Source organism: Giraffa tippelskirchi, chromosome 3 (assembly GCF_054371585.1).
Source record: "Giraffa tippelskirchi isolate mGirTip1 chromosome 3, T2T-mGirTip1v1.2.pri, whole genome shotgun sequence".
Taxonomy (NCBI): domain Eukaryota; kingdom Metazoa; phylum Chordata; class Mammalia; order Artiodactyla; family Giraffidae; genus Giraffa; species Giraffa tippelskirchi.
In genome coordinates this window covers 10,819,956-10,835,427 of record NC_137277.1, presented here as the reverse complement: position 1 = coordinate 10,835,427, position 15,472 = coordinate 10,819,956, and the positions used below count along the sequence as shown (strand labels likewise).

The 15,472-nt window shown below is 49.3% G+C and overlaps 1 protein-coding gene across 3 annotated transcripts in view; it reads right to left on the bottom strand.

The window, feature by feature from the left end:
• Positions 1–585: 585 nt before the first annotated feature.
• SLC26A11 (solute carrier family 26 member 11) overlaps positions 586–15,472 on the bottom strand; it is a 27,348-nt gene continuing 12,461 nt past the window's right edge. For 2 of the 3 annotated variants that reach the window (XM_081575758.1, XM_081575759.1), the window contains exons 10-17: positions 15,211–15,271; positions 13,829–13,884; positions 13,492–13,632; positions 12,815–12,942; positions 12,383–12,482; positions 11,793–11,926; positions 11,388–11,460; positions 9,779–10,622 (exon numbers count right to left, since the gene is read on the bottom strand). In XM_081575758.1, the coding sequence (XP_081431884.1) occupies positions 10,531–10,622; positions 11,388–11,460; positions 11,793–11,926; positions 12,383–12,482; positions 12,815–12,942; positions 13,492–13,632; positions 13,829–13,884; positions 15,211–15,271 (785 nt within the window). In that variant the 3' untranslated portion in view covers positions 9,779–10,530. Of the gene's footprint in view, positions 2,183–9,778; positions 10,623–11,387; positions 11,461–11,792; positions 11,927–12,382; positions 12,483–12,814; positions 12,943–13,491; positions 13,633–13,828; positions 13,885–15,210; positions 15,272–15,472 lie in introns of those variants that run through there. The other variant, XR_014078513.1, reaches the window with a different exon arrangement.

Genomic DNA, 15,472 nt, shown 5'->3' with positions numbered 1-15,472 from the left:
ATCGTGATTATCTGGGTCGTGAAGATCTTTTTTGTACAGTTCTTCTGTGTATTCTTCCCACCTCTTCTTAATATCTTCTGCTTCTGTTAGGTCCATACCATTTCTGTCCTTTATTGAGCCCATCTTTGCATGAAATGTTCCCTTGGTATCTCTAATTTTCTTGAAGAGATCTCTAGTCTTTCCCATCCTATTGTTTTCTTCTATTTCTTTGCATTGATCACTGAGGAAGGCTTTCTTATCTCTCCTTGCTATTCTTTGGAACTCTGCATTCAAATGGGTGTATCTTTCCTTTTCTCCTTTGCTTTTCACTTCTCTTCTTTTCACAGCTATTTATAAGGCCTCTTCAGACAGCCATTTTTCTTTTTTGCATTTCTTTTTCTTGGGGATGATCTTGATCCCTGTTTCCTGTACAGTGTCACAAACCTCCGTCCACAGTTCATCAGGCACTCCATCTATCAGATCTAGTCCCTTAAATCTATTTCTCACTTCCACTGTATAATCATAAGGTACCGGAGTCCTGCTCCACCGGGTCCAGGAGTACCCAAGGGATGAACGGCATCGGCGAGAGGAAAGAAAGACACAGAGTTTTTTGATGGTCCAAGGATCATAATCTTTATTTCTTTTAGTCTCTACTTATATAGCACATGTTTTTCTCCATAATGACTCTTCCAATATTTTTAAGTTCAGATCAACATCCCATGATTCTAAGATGTGTTAAAAGTTTTTTCCTAGTCCTTTGTCACATTTTGGTTACATTTTTACCCCGAAACCTATTTTTATTCTACTAAAACATGGTCTATGAATCATATTATTCCATCTACTTATTCTGTACAGCCTGCTACTTCAGCGAATATAGCGTCTTGCTTCAGTGAATAAGCACTATAGCAGCATCTAAGGTCAAGAGTTTCTCACAGTACAGCCATTGTCAGTGGTGGTTTGTTTACCATGTACCCACATACCACAAGACTATTTCTGGCAGGGACAAGTCTTTTGCAGTTTACCTTGAAACCATTTACAATACAATTCACATATTTCTTTCTGTTTATGCTTAGATTCTAAGGGGCACAAATATCTCTAGCATCCCAATCTTTACGAGAAAAGGCAATTGGCTTAGTTTCTGTAATTTTCCCTGATACATGACCCAAGTTTTCCAGTCATCAGTAATAAATCTCATGAGGCCAGATCGCAATAGGCTTAGGGCTTGTTTTCCAAATGCTGCTGCTGCTAAGTCGCTTCAGTCGTGTCCGACTCTGTGCGACCCCATAGACGGCAGCCCACCAGGCTCCCCCGTCCCTGGGATTCTCCAGGCAAGAACACTGGAGTGGGTTGCCATTTCCTTCTCCAATGCATGAAAGTGAAAAGTGAAAGTGAAGTCGCTCAGTCGTGTCCGACTCTTAGCAACCCCATGGACTGAAGCCTGCCAGGCTCCTCCATCCATGGGATTTTCCAGGCAAGAGTACTGGAGTGGGGTGCCATTGCCTTCTCCATTTTCCAAATGAACATGGCCTTATTCCCTAGCTGAGTGTTAGGGACCCACCAGCCAGGGGCCCCAGTAGGTTTAATCATTTTTGGAATGTTTCTCTGGGGCAAGAGATCATTTTTCTTTTCCCTGGACTCTCGTGACCTCGTCATGGAAGCCCCTACAACTCCAGCCATCAAAGAATGAAACAAAGTTAGTCACAACAAAAGCATAGAAACAGAAAGGAGTGAAGGTTCTGATCCTGGAGAGAAACCGCTTTGCAGTTTCTTCTTGAGTGGTGCCATGACTTTGTCATCCAGCAGTAGTTCCAGAACGGCTCCCAACAATAAGGGATTTGATTTAGGTCATAACTGAATGGTCTAGTAGTTTCCCCCACTTTCTTCAATTTAAGTCTGAATTTGGCAATAAGGAGTTCATGATCTGAGCCACAGTCAGCTCCCGGTCTTGTTTTTGCTGACTGTATAGAGCTTCTCCATCTTCAGCTGCAAAGAATATAATCAATCTGATTTCGGTGTTGGCCATCTAGTGATGTCCATGTGTAGAGTCTTCTCTCGTGTTTTTGGAAGAGGGTGTTTTTTATGACCAGTGCATTCTCTTGGCAAAACTCTATTAGCCTTTGCCCTGTTTCATTCTGTACTTCAAGGCCAAATTTGCCTGTTACTCCAGGTGTTTCTTGACTTCCTGCTTTTGCGTTCCAGTCCCCTGTAATGAAAAGGACATCTGTTTTGGGTGTTAGTTCTAAAAGGTCTTGTAGGTCTTCATAGAACCGTTCAGCTTCTTCAGTGCTTCTGGTTGGGGCATAGACTTGGATTACTGTGATATTGAATGGTTTGCCTTGGAAATGAACAGAGATCATTCTGTTAAAATAATTTTTTTTTAATCAAAAAAGGGGGCCCATGGTTCCCACCCATATTCGCCTTTCCCACACCCACCAGACACACTGTCCTTCCTCTGGGCTGAGAACAGCAAGCTCTGTCCTTTCTGGCGTTCCCCTCCTGCAGTGCCTGCCTCTTGGAAGGTTGGCTTCTCCCGGCCATTGAACCCCAGCATCTTTGTCTGAGCTCAGGCAGTGCTTAAGGATTTGGGGGATGCCAGCAGAACTTGGTTGGGCCTGTCAGTATGGGGACCTGTGAACCCTGCCGGTGCCCATATCAGACTCCTAGGCCAGCCCCAAGGTGATCTAGAGTGTTGCTAAAGGACCAACAGAGTGGGCTCCACTGTCAGGGTACTATACCAGGTGAGATCAGAATGAACACATCATGTGGCCTGAGGAAACACATTTACCTGCCGGATGCAGCATCTTTAGTTTTAAAACCCAACACAGGGACTTCCCTGGCAGTCCAGCGGTTGAGATCTTGTGCTTCCACTGCAGGGGTCAGGGGTTCAATTCTTGGTCAGAGATCTAAGATCCTTATACAACATGCAGAATAGCCAAAAATATAAGAAAATAAAACCCTACACGGCCTTAAGGAATTTGAATTCTTCCAGTGAGAGACCAAGCCCTACAAAGGAAGTGCCTTTAGGCCATTTGAAAGCCCTCAGAGTCACCTTCCCTCCATCCTCTTCTCCATGTCCTTGTCCATTCCTTACAAGAATTAGTAAAGGGATTTTGAATCATGAAACAGTAGAGGGAATTCTAAAAATCTAGCCTTGGAGAAATGGGGAAGGGGTGGTCCATTGTTCTGCCTTCAGTTTAGTTTGTGGTTCAAGATAAACGTGGGACAAGCCCGCTAGGGTGTCAGGTCACCTCCTCTAAAGAGTCTTCCTTCAGCCTGGACAGTCCAGTGTTAGCCTGGCTGCTCAGGGCGCTCCCAGTCATGGAGTTCAGAGTGACATCAGAACACTAATCTCTCCAATGGAGGAAGCCACTTATAGCAGGAGGCCTCGGCTTCCTACTTTCTGAGAAGTCAGCATGCGGCATGGTCAGTGTGAACATTCTGTCTTGCAGGTGTTCCAAAGTAGATCGAGGTTCTGGACACTGGCCACGTCCAGGTGGAAGGACCTAGTGGGAAGTGGCCCTGTCAACATGTCAGCTAAACCAGAACAATGGTTAACTACCCAAAGAACCAAGTCAAAACACACAAACTGAATCAAATAAAGACAGAAAAGATGGAAAAGCCAGGTGTTATGAGCCCATCTTGAATTCTCACGGAGAAAACCCCTCACATTCCCTAGTCTGTATCAATGTAATAAATGTAGGCCTTGAAACATGCACAGAATTTTTTTTTTTTTTTTTTTTTTTTGGCTGCATTGGGTCTTAGTTGGGGTGCACGTTCTCAGTTGCAGTGGGTGGGCTTAGTTGCCCTGAGGCATGTGGGATTTTAGTTCCCTGACCAGCGATCAAACCCACGTCCCCTGCACTGGAAGGCAGATTCTTAATTATTGCTTTGGAAGGCAGATTCTCAACCACTGGACCATCAGGGAAATCCTGTACAGTTTTTAAAAATAAAAAAATAATATAACATTAAACAATGTGCAATATATGATTTAATGAAAGTTGAAAATAAGATTGTTATTGTTTAGTCACTACGCCATGTCCAACTCTTTTGTGACCCCATGGACTGTAGCCTGCCAAGCTCCTCTATCCATGGGCTTTCCCAAGCAAGACTATTGGAGTAGGTTGCCATTTCCTTCGCCAGGGGATCTTCCCGATACAGGAATCGAACCCATATCTTTTGCACTGGCAAGTGGATTCTTTACTACTGAACCACCAGGGAAGCCCAGAAAATAAGATAGAAAATAATAGACTATGAGAATAGTGGTAGGTGCAATTTATTTTGTGGGGCTGAGGCCGGCACAGACAGAGATCAGCTGGGTGGAGGAGGATGGTGGGATGGTAGGATGAAGGAAGAAGGGGACGAGGAAGCCAGAGTACTTGATGAACAGTTTCAGATGGCATCACCTCCCACTTTGGCCCTAAAAGATGGTGCTCTGGACATTGCTGGCTTCAGTCTGGACATCTCCTTCTGGTCCAGTGTTCACAAAGGGACTGGCTCCTCCACATAGAAGATTTCCTTGTGGAAAGTCTGCTAGTCATTATTCCCCAGGTCAGCTGCATGAGAGGGGAGCCCCTGGACTTAGCCCCACAGCCCACCTGGCCAAACCCAGTATAGAGTATCTTCCTGATCCCTTAGATATTGGATCATTTGAAATTTCCTCAATCTTGTTGTAACCACCAGCATTTGTAGAATGGATTTGGTTGGCCCCAAACATACTTTGGGGCTGGTCTTGCTCCTTGCCTGCTTATCTGATAATCCTGGGGTCGTCCATAGGCCTGTAGACAGGATGCTCTCCAGGGCACAGTTTGCTGGGAGGGTAAGTGTGGTAAGAGGCTGGAACAAGGGACCTTGTGGGGGAAGGTAGGCCAGGGATGTGGTTCTGCCCCGCTGGGCCGCACAGCTCCATGACCCTGCTCCAGATGAGAACGTCCAGACGTCTCAAAGCAGGGCCTGTGTGACTGAGCAGGCTGAACATAACGCCCACAGTAAATCCAGAGGCGTGCAGAACAACAGGGGCTTGTATTTCCTGGTTTCATTTTGCATCTATTTCCCAGCCTGCCTTCAGATCTTTCTTTCAGCTGTTTTTCCCCACGGTAAGACAGGAGTGAGATCTGCAGTTAAGTTTCTCACGAAACAGGCTTTGGAGTTCCGCTTGGTTAAGGCAAAGTTTGACTGATGAAATTCAGTTTTCCAGGCCTGGGTATTCTTGCCTGAGGATCGTGCTCTTTGGACCCCGTGGAGTAAAAGCTGTCCCAGGGTCAGGTGTTTCCCAAGTTAAAACAGTGAGGCCCAAAAATTTGGTCTTGGGTCAGCACCAAATTAGTTCACCCACCTTGGGCTGGCAGGCCTGCCCAGACGGAAGAACAGCCCATAAGAAACTGTGGTTCCTGTCTTATTTAGGGAGGCAGGAGGGGCAGAAATAAGAGGAACATAACGAGATAACTTCATAGCTCCCATGATGGCACGTCCCGGTACCTATGTCTCTGTCTTCTCTTCTTATTAGGACGCCACTCAAGTCCAGTATGACATCATCTGAACTTAGTTAATTACATCAGCAAAGATCCTATTTCCAAATAAGGTCACAGTCACAGGTGCCTATGACCAAGAATGTAGCTCTTTGTAGGGGACACAATTCAGTCCCCTACAGGCACCAGCTCCACGGGCTTTGCCAGAAGTCTCTAGAAGATTCAGCCATCAGCACTGTACAAAGATTCATAAGATTTAGATGAACTTGGGTCCTTTCAGAGGATTAAAATTATTTTAAAGGGGGGCGGGGAGGGATAACAGACTCTTTGCCAAGATCAACAGCAGAATTTACAAAGGTAGATAAATCGATGTAAAACATATTTTACAAAAATAAATCACACTTTAGGCAGCAAAGGGTTTGCTATTCACTCCTGGGTGAGCCCAGGTTAGCTCTGCTCCAGGTTGACTTGATCTTTTTTTTTCCCTCTCTGGGAGGCCTGCAGGATCCCGGCTTCCTGACCAGGGATTGAACCCAGGCCATGGCAGTGAAAGCATCAAGTCCTAAGTACTACTGCCAGGGAATTCCCAGGTAGACTTCATCTCAAAAAGGACAGAGGTCCCTGCCCCACTCCAGCACTAATGGGGAAGCCCACTGCTCCCCTCCCCTATTAGCTCACAGAGCACCCTCAGCATCCCCTGCCCCCTGAGTGTGGGGCCTGGAGGGATGTGGCTTCAGAGCCCTCAGCTGCCACCTTTGGGTCTGGTGGCACCGAGGGCATTGCTCCTGGACACCATGAGGCTGTAGAGTGGGCTTGACAGACCACTCACACCAGATCCCCAGCACCGTTTCATTTTTGAGTAAATGGATTACTGGGGCATGGGCAAGATGTGATTGCTGGCATTGCAGCCCGAGTCCTAAATCCTTCCCCTTCTTCTTCCTGTCCAACCTCCTTCCATCATCAGAGTTTTGCATCAAGCAGCTTCCTCCCAGGGCCACGTCCCCAAAGATTCAATTCTTAATCAAACCAGACCTTGAGGGTGAGCTGCCTGACCTGCATTAGACACTCAGTTCATGTGGGAGATAGGGTGAAAACAGAGGAGGGGCAAGCAAATAGAATTTGAGGAGGTTCGATTTCATGACAGCAGTGACTTACTTCTTAATTGCCTATTACATGTATACCCCAAGCCTCCACTCTCCTCTTCAATTTAATCTGTGCAACAAGCCTTTGGAAGATGTAGAAACAAAGGGTCAGAGAGAGTAGACAATTTACCCACTGTCGTGCTTAAGAAATCAGGACCGCCTGGGCTCAAAGTCAGTTCTCTTTGTGCCCGCCCACACCATGCCGCCTCCTCGGTTGTGACTTTCAGATTTTCTTGCCATTATCTGCAGAGTTCCAGTAGAGACAGACACAGGCACAGGCTCCGGAGAACGTGAGGCTTCCTAACCATTTTAGATTTGAACATTCTAAACCCACATCATCAGATACAGCGGTCAGGTGGCATTGAGCACCCCACATGTGGCTGGCTCAAGCTGAGATGTGCTGTGAGGGTACAGGTCACCCCAGGTTTCAAAGATTTAGTATGAGAAAAGTAATATAAAATATTTCATTGGTAAATTTTACATAGATTTCATGTCATGCTAGGGCACTAGTGATAAAAGAATCAGCCCGCCAATGCAGGAGACGTAAGAGACGCAGGTTTGATCCCTCGGTTGGACGATCCCCTGGAGGAGGAAATGGCACTTTGTTCCAGTATGCTTCCTGGGAGAATCTCATGGACCAAGGAGCCTGGTGGGCTACAGTCCATGGGATCACAAGGAGACACAACTGAGGGTCTGAGCATGTTGGACGTATTTTTTTTAGATAAATAAGAGGTTTGCTAATTTCACCTATTTGTTTTTACATTTTTTAGTATGGCTACTTGAAATATGAAAATGGCCCTTTCCCAGTTTGGAACCAGTCTGTTGTTCCATGTCCAGTTCTAACTGTTGTTTCTTGACCTGCATACAGATTTTTCAGGAGGCAGATCAGGTGGTCTGGTATTCCCATCTCTTTCAGAATTTTCCAGTTTGTTGTGATCCACACAGTCGAAGGCTTTGGCATAGTCAATAAAGCAGAAGTAGATGTTTTTCTGGAACTCTCTTGCTTTTTCAATGATCCAATGGATGTTGGAAATTTGATCTCTGGTTTCTCTGCCTTTTCTAAATCCAGCTTGAACGTCTGAAAGTTCATGGTTCACATACTGTTGAAGCCTGTCTTGGAGAATTTTGAGCATTACCTTGCTAGCTAGCATGTGAGATGAGTGCAATTGTGCCGTAGTTTGAGCATTCTTTGGCATTGCCTTTCTTTGGGATAAGAATGAAAACTGACCACAACCTTGTCTAACTCAATGAAACTATGAGCCATGTCATGTAGGGCCACCCAAGACAGACGGGTCATGGTGGAGAATGGTCCACTGAAGGAGGGAATGGAAAACCACTTCAGTATCCTTGCCTTGAGAACCCAATGGACAGTATGAACTCAACTAATTATATTTGCAATGACCCTATTTCCAAATAAGGGCTTCCCAGGTGGCACTAGTGGTAAAGAAAGTGCCCATCAATGCAAGAGATGCAGGTTCCATTCTTGGGTCAGAAAGATCCTCTGGAGTAGTAAATGGCAACCCACTCCAGTATTCCTGCCTGAAAAATTCCATGTACAAGAGGAGCCTGACGGGCTACAGTTGATGGGGTCACAAAGAGTTGGGACATGACTGAACACACAGCACAGCTCATTTCCAAATAAAGTCCCAGTTAGGACTCAACATGAATTTTGTGAGGCAAGAGACACAATTCAACCCACAACAGACACTATTGACTTGATGTTAGTCACGTGGCCACACTCACTACAGGTGAGGCAGGAAACCACAATGGTGTTGGTGATGTCACCACACCAGTCAACGGTGAAAGTGAAAGTCACTCAGTTGTGTCCGACTCTTTGCGATCCCATGGACTGTAGCCCACCAGGCTCCTCTGGCCATGGGCTTTTCCAGGCAAGAATACTGGAGTGGGTTGGCATTTCATTTTCCAGGGGATCTTCCCAACCCAAGGATAGAACCCGGGTCTCCTGCATTGCAAGCAGATTCTTCACTGTCTGAGCCACCAGGGAAGCCCTATCATTTTCAGTATGTCAATGCAATGTTCTTTGAAAAATTAAACCATACAAATATAGTTACTTATCTACCCAAGAAGGAAACACTGCCATGAGTTTGATCTTTATCCTTCCAGGACTTTACAAAGTCTCATAGATATATCATAGAATCGTTTACAGAGTGTGTTCACACAAATGGTTATCTCAAGATGGGTATCACTCTGCAACTTGCTTTTTTCACTCAAAAATCTGTTAGTATCTACACCACCTCGTTCCTTTAACTGCCATGTGACCTTCCACAGTTTTCATGTTCCGTGGTCAAGATACTTAGGTTGCTTTCATTTTCCATAATTGCTAATGAGGTTGTGGTAAACATCCTTGGCCTGCTTCCCGGGAGATGGGCTTGTGTTTTGCTAAAGTGGCTTCTGAGAATTGGAGCTGCTGAGTCACAGATAGTGAGGGTTTCCAATGAAATTGTTACCACCTGAGTGTATCGATTTGTCCAGCCCTGTGAACTGGATGATCTCTGGGTTCCAGAATGGGTGGGCTCAATATGTGGGAACAGGCCCAAAAGGGACCACACCTCCATCCCAGCTCTGGGCAAATGTGGTCCAGTGGGCAGCTTCAAGACACACTTGCCTTACCCTAGATAGGAGAGGTTGGGGGAGAATGTATACATGTATATGTATGGCTGAGTCCCTTCGCTATTTACCCAAAACTATCACATTGTTTGTTTATCGGCTATACCCCAATAAAAATAAAAGTTTTGTTGTTGTTTTTTTTAAAAAAAGACAGATGGCCTTGTAGAAAAAGAGAGACTGCCCAAGGTAAGGAAAGGTGATGTGTGGCTGGGGGGGTCAACCATTTAGCTGGCTGGTCAGGGGCCTAGAAGGAGAAACACTAGAAGATGGACGACAAGGAATCTGAAAATACTTGTGTACTATGGGCAAGCCTGGACCCTCACTCTGCTCAGATACTGGCCATGATGGCCTGGGCAGAACACTGGTGGCTCTAGGGCACCTCATCCAGGGCCATCTGCACAGTGAGTTCTTTCTCAAACAGAGTCCAGGGGCATAACCTCCCTCAGCTGGGATTTACCACTAAAAATGATGGAAGTCAAATTCCAAACAGGCAAGTCTGTGTCTAGAGGGTTTGCTAAGTAAATTATGACGCATCTATAGAATAAGATACCATGGAGCCATTGATCATCATGTCTTCTCTATTTATTATCACAATGAATAATTCACAGCAATGACCGCATGAAAATGTGGGTCACAGAGCACCACGGATGAAATGATCCCATTTATATGACTGTAAACACACACCCACATGCTAACGCACACACATGTACGTGTACGGTGGGGGGAGGAAGTCAGGAGCTATCACCAAAGTGGATAGGGGAGGGGAAGGTTTCCGGTAGTTTTTACAATAAGCATGTATGGTTTTTACAAAAACACCAAAGCTATCACTTTTTTAAATTTAGAAAACACAACAAAGTTACTTTTCATAGACACTTTTAAGTCTTTTGGCAAACCTTGGTTTTCCTCTCAACAACAGCACAGCCGCCGCCATCAAGGGAACCCACCTGAGAGATGCCTGGCCCTCCCCGTTTCCCCCGAAATCCAGGAAGGCGCTGGGGCGCGAAGAGGGCTCCTCTCCTAGACCAGGCTGAAATCCCTACCCTTTCCTTTCTCACCTGGTCTGCCATTCTAGAAGGCTCTCTCCTAACCACTCTTTAAAAAAAGAGTTCGCATAGAGGGAGGAGCAGGGAGGTGCCTTTTCAGTCACCTCAGAGGAAGGAGTGAGTCCCACCTGTGGGCTCCACACCGCTGCCCTCCCCCTCCTCTGGGTCACCTGCTCAGGTTTCTCAGATCCATCTGCAAGGCAGCATCCAGCATCACAGTGACAAGAACCTTCCGGGAGACCCTCTGATGTTGGGCGCCCCTCGGTGGCCCACTCAGGCCTTCAGCAGGGCAATCTTGTGTTCCGGAACCGAGTCTTCGCTGCCATTGTAGGGCTGGGTCCCTGGTTCTTGCTTCAGGTATCTCTCTGCAGAGAACACAAGGTTTTCAAACACTAAAAAAGTGAAGTGAGGATGGGACAGTTCAGGGAATGTGATTAAAGGCTGGCATTTCTGGGGACCTTGAGTGCAGAGAGTTAAGGTCCCTGGGCCAGTGCCCCCAGCCCTGGGCTGGTTTCACCTAAGTCTCCATCATCATCTTCACCACTCTCGGTGCCATGATAACCCTCTTTATCCGGGTGGGTTCCATGGTGTGGCTGGGCCCAACCTGCTTATCTGGCTCCTGCGGATCAGCTTCTGGCTGCTTCTAGCAGCAACATGGATGAATCTCACAGATATCAGGTTGAGCCAAGGAAGCCAGACACAGAATCCCTCTGATCCCATTACACGAAGTTCTAGAACAGGCTACGCTGACTGATGGTAGAAGAAATCAGAGCAGCACTTACTCCCAGTGGCAGTCAGGGGAATGAGAGAAATTTCTGGAATTATGGAGATGATCTCCACCCTAACTGGACACCCACTGCATTCATCTGTCAGGACTCAAACTCACACTTAGCATCTGTGCATTTCACTGTATGTGAACTATGCCTCACATACAATCCTAAAAGATAAAATCTCAGAGCAGAAAGGCCCCCTGACAACCTGTCCACTGTCTCACCCTCGTCGGAGTGCTCCCCACTCTCAGGCTCAAGCCCTGACCCTCCTGTCTCCCAGGGTTTCAGTCCTGTTGTCCTGGCCCCCCAGGGCGTGGGCAGTCGGGCTGCTGCGGCTCTATGATGACTGGCCGCACTCACCTGCTTCTTCCAGGGTGCAGAAGTACAGGACTCCCTTCAGGTCAGCGGACAGCAGGACACGGAGAACAGGGACCTGTGGGACAAACAAGCGGTGATTCCAGGCGGGAATGCTCCTGTTCTAGCAGCCACGTCACAGGCTGCCTCACACCTCCGTGAGAGGAACACGTCCTAAGTGAATATTGTTTGGAGAAGGAGACGAGTGCTCTGCAAACACAGGTTATAACGGATGCCAGCGGAGCTCTGCAGCCCGAAGACACAAGACAGGAGCCCGGCCGCCTTCCTCACTGTGTGTCACTGGGCAAGTCACTCAGCTTCTCTGGGCCTCGGTAGCCTCATCTCGACATGGGGAAAGTGACAACACAGACCTCACACCAGGCTACTTCCAGAGCAGATACCAACACCCACCTGGAGGCCGATGAGGGCCAGGGTGGCGCCCCGCTTGTGGAAGTCCTCCAGGAGCTCCCCGAGCCCCAGCACCACCGTGTAGTCGATGCTGCAGATGTGGGTGCAGTCCAGGGCCACGGAGCGTGGCGGGGATGCTGGGGGGGAGAGGAGAGGTCACACCAGGTGTAGGCCACCGCAGGAGGCCCTGGCCAGGGGCCTGGGGCCATGCAAAGCCATCAAGAGCACCTCCCCAGGGTGAATGGGAAAGGGAAAGGACAAGGACCCGAGCCATTAGCTGTCTGGGGACAGCAGCAACTGTTTCCTTCACAGTGCAGACAAACAAGCCCCTTTCTCCCCTAAATACCAACTCCCGGAAGCAGTGTGCCCTTAGGGACACATGTTGGGGACCTGCCACCCTTACTCCATGCAGACGGCGGGGGTGGGGGTTTCACTGGACATAACTCTGAAATGCCCGAGACCCCCTGGACCCAAGGGCAGGCAAGCTCCTTCCTGACAGTCGAGGGCAGGATCTGGGGTCCAGCAGGAGCCAGGCTGGGTGCAGAGAAGGTGGTGGGGAGCTGGGGGTGACCGCAGCCCATGTGGCCACGTACTTTCCAGAGCCCGGCTCAGTAATGCCTCTCGGAGGGTCTCAATCGCAGGGAAGTGCAGGCCGCTTGCTGGCTGAAGGACTAGCATTGGACCCTCTGACACCTGGGGACAGCAGGGGGAAGCCAGTGAGCCCCGGAGGCCAGTTCAACAGGGCAGCTCTGCCAGGCTTAGGGTGGATGGGGAGTGCAGAGCTGGCAGGAGCCCCCACCCATAGCCCCATCCACGGCCGCATGCACAGCAGAACAGTGTGCGGTTAATGCAGGAGGGTCACACCATCTACCAGGTGAAAGGTCACTCGGCAGTGCCTCGGGCCACAATCACACCGAGAGCCAAAGTATACGACAGTGGGATCAAGGGGTCCACCCCATGGCATACTTCACCCCACTTGGCCCCCTGAGGCCAGTGGGTCCCCCTCAGGGAGGCAGATGGGCTACCTGTATTTTGGGTCTGGCCACGGAGTGCAGGAGAATCAGCACAGATACCAGGGCGCCTGCCAGGATGCCGTACTGGACTTCCCAGAAGCAGAGCAGGAACGTCACGCAGAGGGGCAACAGGTCCAGCCCTGGGAGAAGGGGTCCAGCTGAGAGGGGGACCCTCCTCGGCGAGCTCAGCGCCTAGCTACCCGAGCCCTCTGATGAGGATGCCTCATGTATGGCTTTCATGTAATGAGTAAAGGTGTCTTGGACCCCAAGCAGTCCCCGACGGACCCCCCCCCCGGGACTTGGGGACTGATGCTGCTGACAGGCCATGCCAGCTCAAGGGTGTCAGAGGCAGGAAGTCCCTCCCTGTTTGGCTGACCTGGCCCCCGGCGCCTGGAACGAGGCCACAGTGGGCATTTCTCAGGGGACCAAGGATAAAGGGATGCAGAAGTCACATAAATCCCTCAACTGCTTTGAGAAACAAAACAGAGTAAAAACTTTTTATAGTAAAGGAACTGCAGGTTCAGGGGACCTGGAGCTGCAATGACAGTGGAGAAGGGAGGCTGTGATGTGGGCCCTGCTGGTCACCCCAAAGCCCCCACCTCTCCCCAACTGGGCTAGTGTGGGCAGCAGCCGACAGCAGTGGCAGAATCATTGATAAACCTCAGGGCCAACAGACAGGAGACACATACTCTTCACTCGCCAGAGCGTCCTCACAATCTTGGTGTCGAACAGGGGGACCACAGCCATGATAATGACGGCAGCCAGGGCAGACTTGGGGATATAGTAGAAGAGCGAGGTCAGGTAGTCCAGCGACAGCAGCACCAGGGCTCCTGCGGGGGTGTGGGGGCACCGTGACCTTGTGGCCCTGCCGCCCTGCCTCCCACCCAGCAAGGAGCCCCTCTGGGGGCACAGAGCTGGGCGTCAGAGCCAACAGCACCTGCACCCCGGGCTCCTTCCTCTCCTTTCCTCCCATCTCACTGCTATGGACACGGGAGAACATGGTGTGTGTGCTCGAGGGGTGCTCACCTGTCATCAGGCCCCCTGCTGGGGTGCACACTCCCGACTGGGCATTCACGGCCGTCCTGGAAGCCAAGAGAAACCCATTAGTGGCTGTCAGTCAGAAGGGAGAGCAGGGGAGATCCATACAGCTGTGGCTGGTCTCCAGGAATGGGGGCTCCCGTGGCGGGAGAGGGGCGGGTGGGGGAAACGGGAGCCCTCAGCAACGTCGCCACCTAGTGGAGAGACTTAGACACTGGCGCACTGGGTCCTCTCACCAAGGAGGACTCCTGGGCCTTCTCAGCCCAAAATAACAGACCAGCATGTCTGAGAGAAGCCTGGTTGTAAATCCAAATGTCCAACACTGTAATTGTGCTAGATATCAGGGGACACAAAATAGGACCTTAACAGGTTTGCATCCCAGTTATGCCAACAAGAACACATAAAAAGTTAACTTGAAAATTAGTTAGAGGTTTTACTTCACGAATGCTAGTATAGCACCCACCAAGTCACCAGACATTTTCTTTAAACTCTCTAAATAATTTTGTGAGACAGACAGGCCTGTCATGACTCTACTTTACGGACAGGGATGTTGAGATGTGGGAGGTCGGGCCACATGCCCTGAGCCCCCCTCAACATGGTGGTTTGGGGTGTCAGGAAGGTTTAGTGCTCAGATAGGGTTGGGTTGGGTTCCAGAACTTGGCCTGAGGGCTGGGCACTGATGCCTCCTCTTCTCTTTCCAGCCATGGGCCTCCCTCCCACCCTGCCCTCCTGCTTTTCGGGGGTCTGTATGGTGACCCTACCTGACAGTCTGCCCCTTCCTCAGGCAGATGCTCCCTCTCTGTGTCTCCACTATCTTTCAGGAATTAACTCAAGCAACAAGATGCTAGGAACATTTCCATGCATGGGCATCTTTTAAACTGCAACACTGTGTGAACGTGCTCAGTCACTTCAGTCGTGCCGACCCTTTGCGACCCCATGGACTGTAGCCCACCAGGCTTCTCTGTCCATGGGATTCTCCAGGCAAGGAATACTGGAGTGGGCTGCCATGCCCTCCTTCAGGAGATCGTCCCGATCCCGGGATTGAACCCATGTCTCTTATGTCTCCTGCATTGGCAGGCAGGTTCTTTACCCCTAGCTATCACCTGAGAAGCCCACAACACTGTGTACCGTTGCAAAAGAAAACCAGCCAAAGAGGTGAGGAAAGCAGATGGAGTGCCCCTGTCCTGCCTCCCTGTGAACTCTGTCAGAGCTAACCAAGAGAGAGAAGATGGATAGGAAGAGCCATGAAAACGGCCTCAGGACATTGCAAGGACCCCACAGGGGAGCCGGTTCTTCAAGTCGGAAGAAGACCTTTTGTCCCAAGGCCAGGACCTCCCTGGAGACACAGAGAGGGAGCATTGGTTACTCACCGTCCAAAGCTGCCTGTGACCGGGTAGGAGGAGAAGAGGGAGCCCAGGATGTTGGTTAAGCCTAGGGAGAAAACAGAAGGAAAAGGTTCATGCAGGGGAAGGATCATGAAACAGAGAGGAAAAGGAGATGTGATGGAAGGACACAGAAACCAGAAAGAAACAGAAGACAGGAGGTGAGAGGATCTACCCAGGGGGGCACCTTGTATTGGGTTCTCCCTTCCTCTAGGAAAGACAAAACAAACCACAATATTGCCAAGTGTGC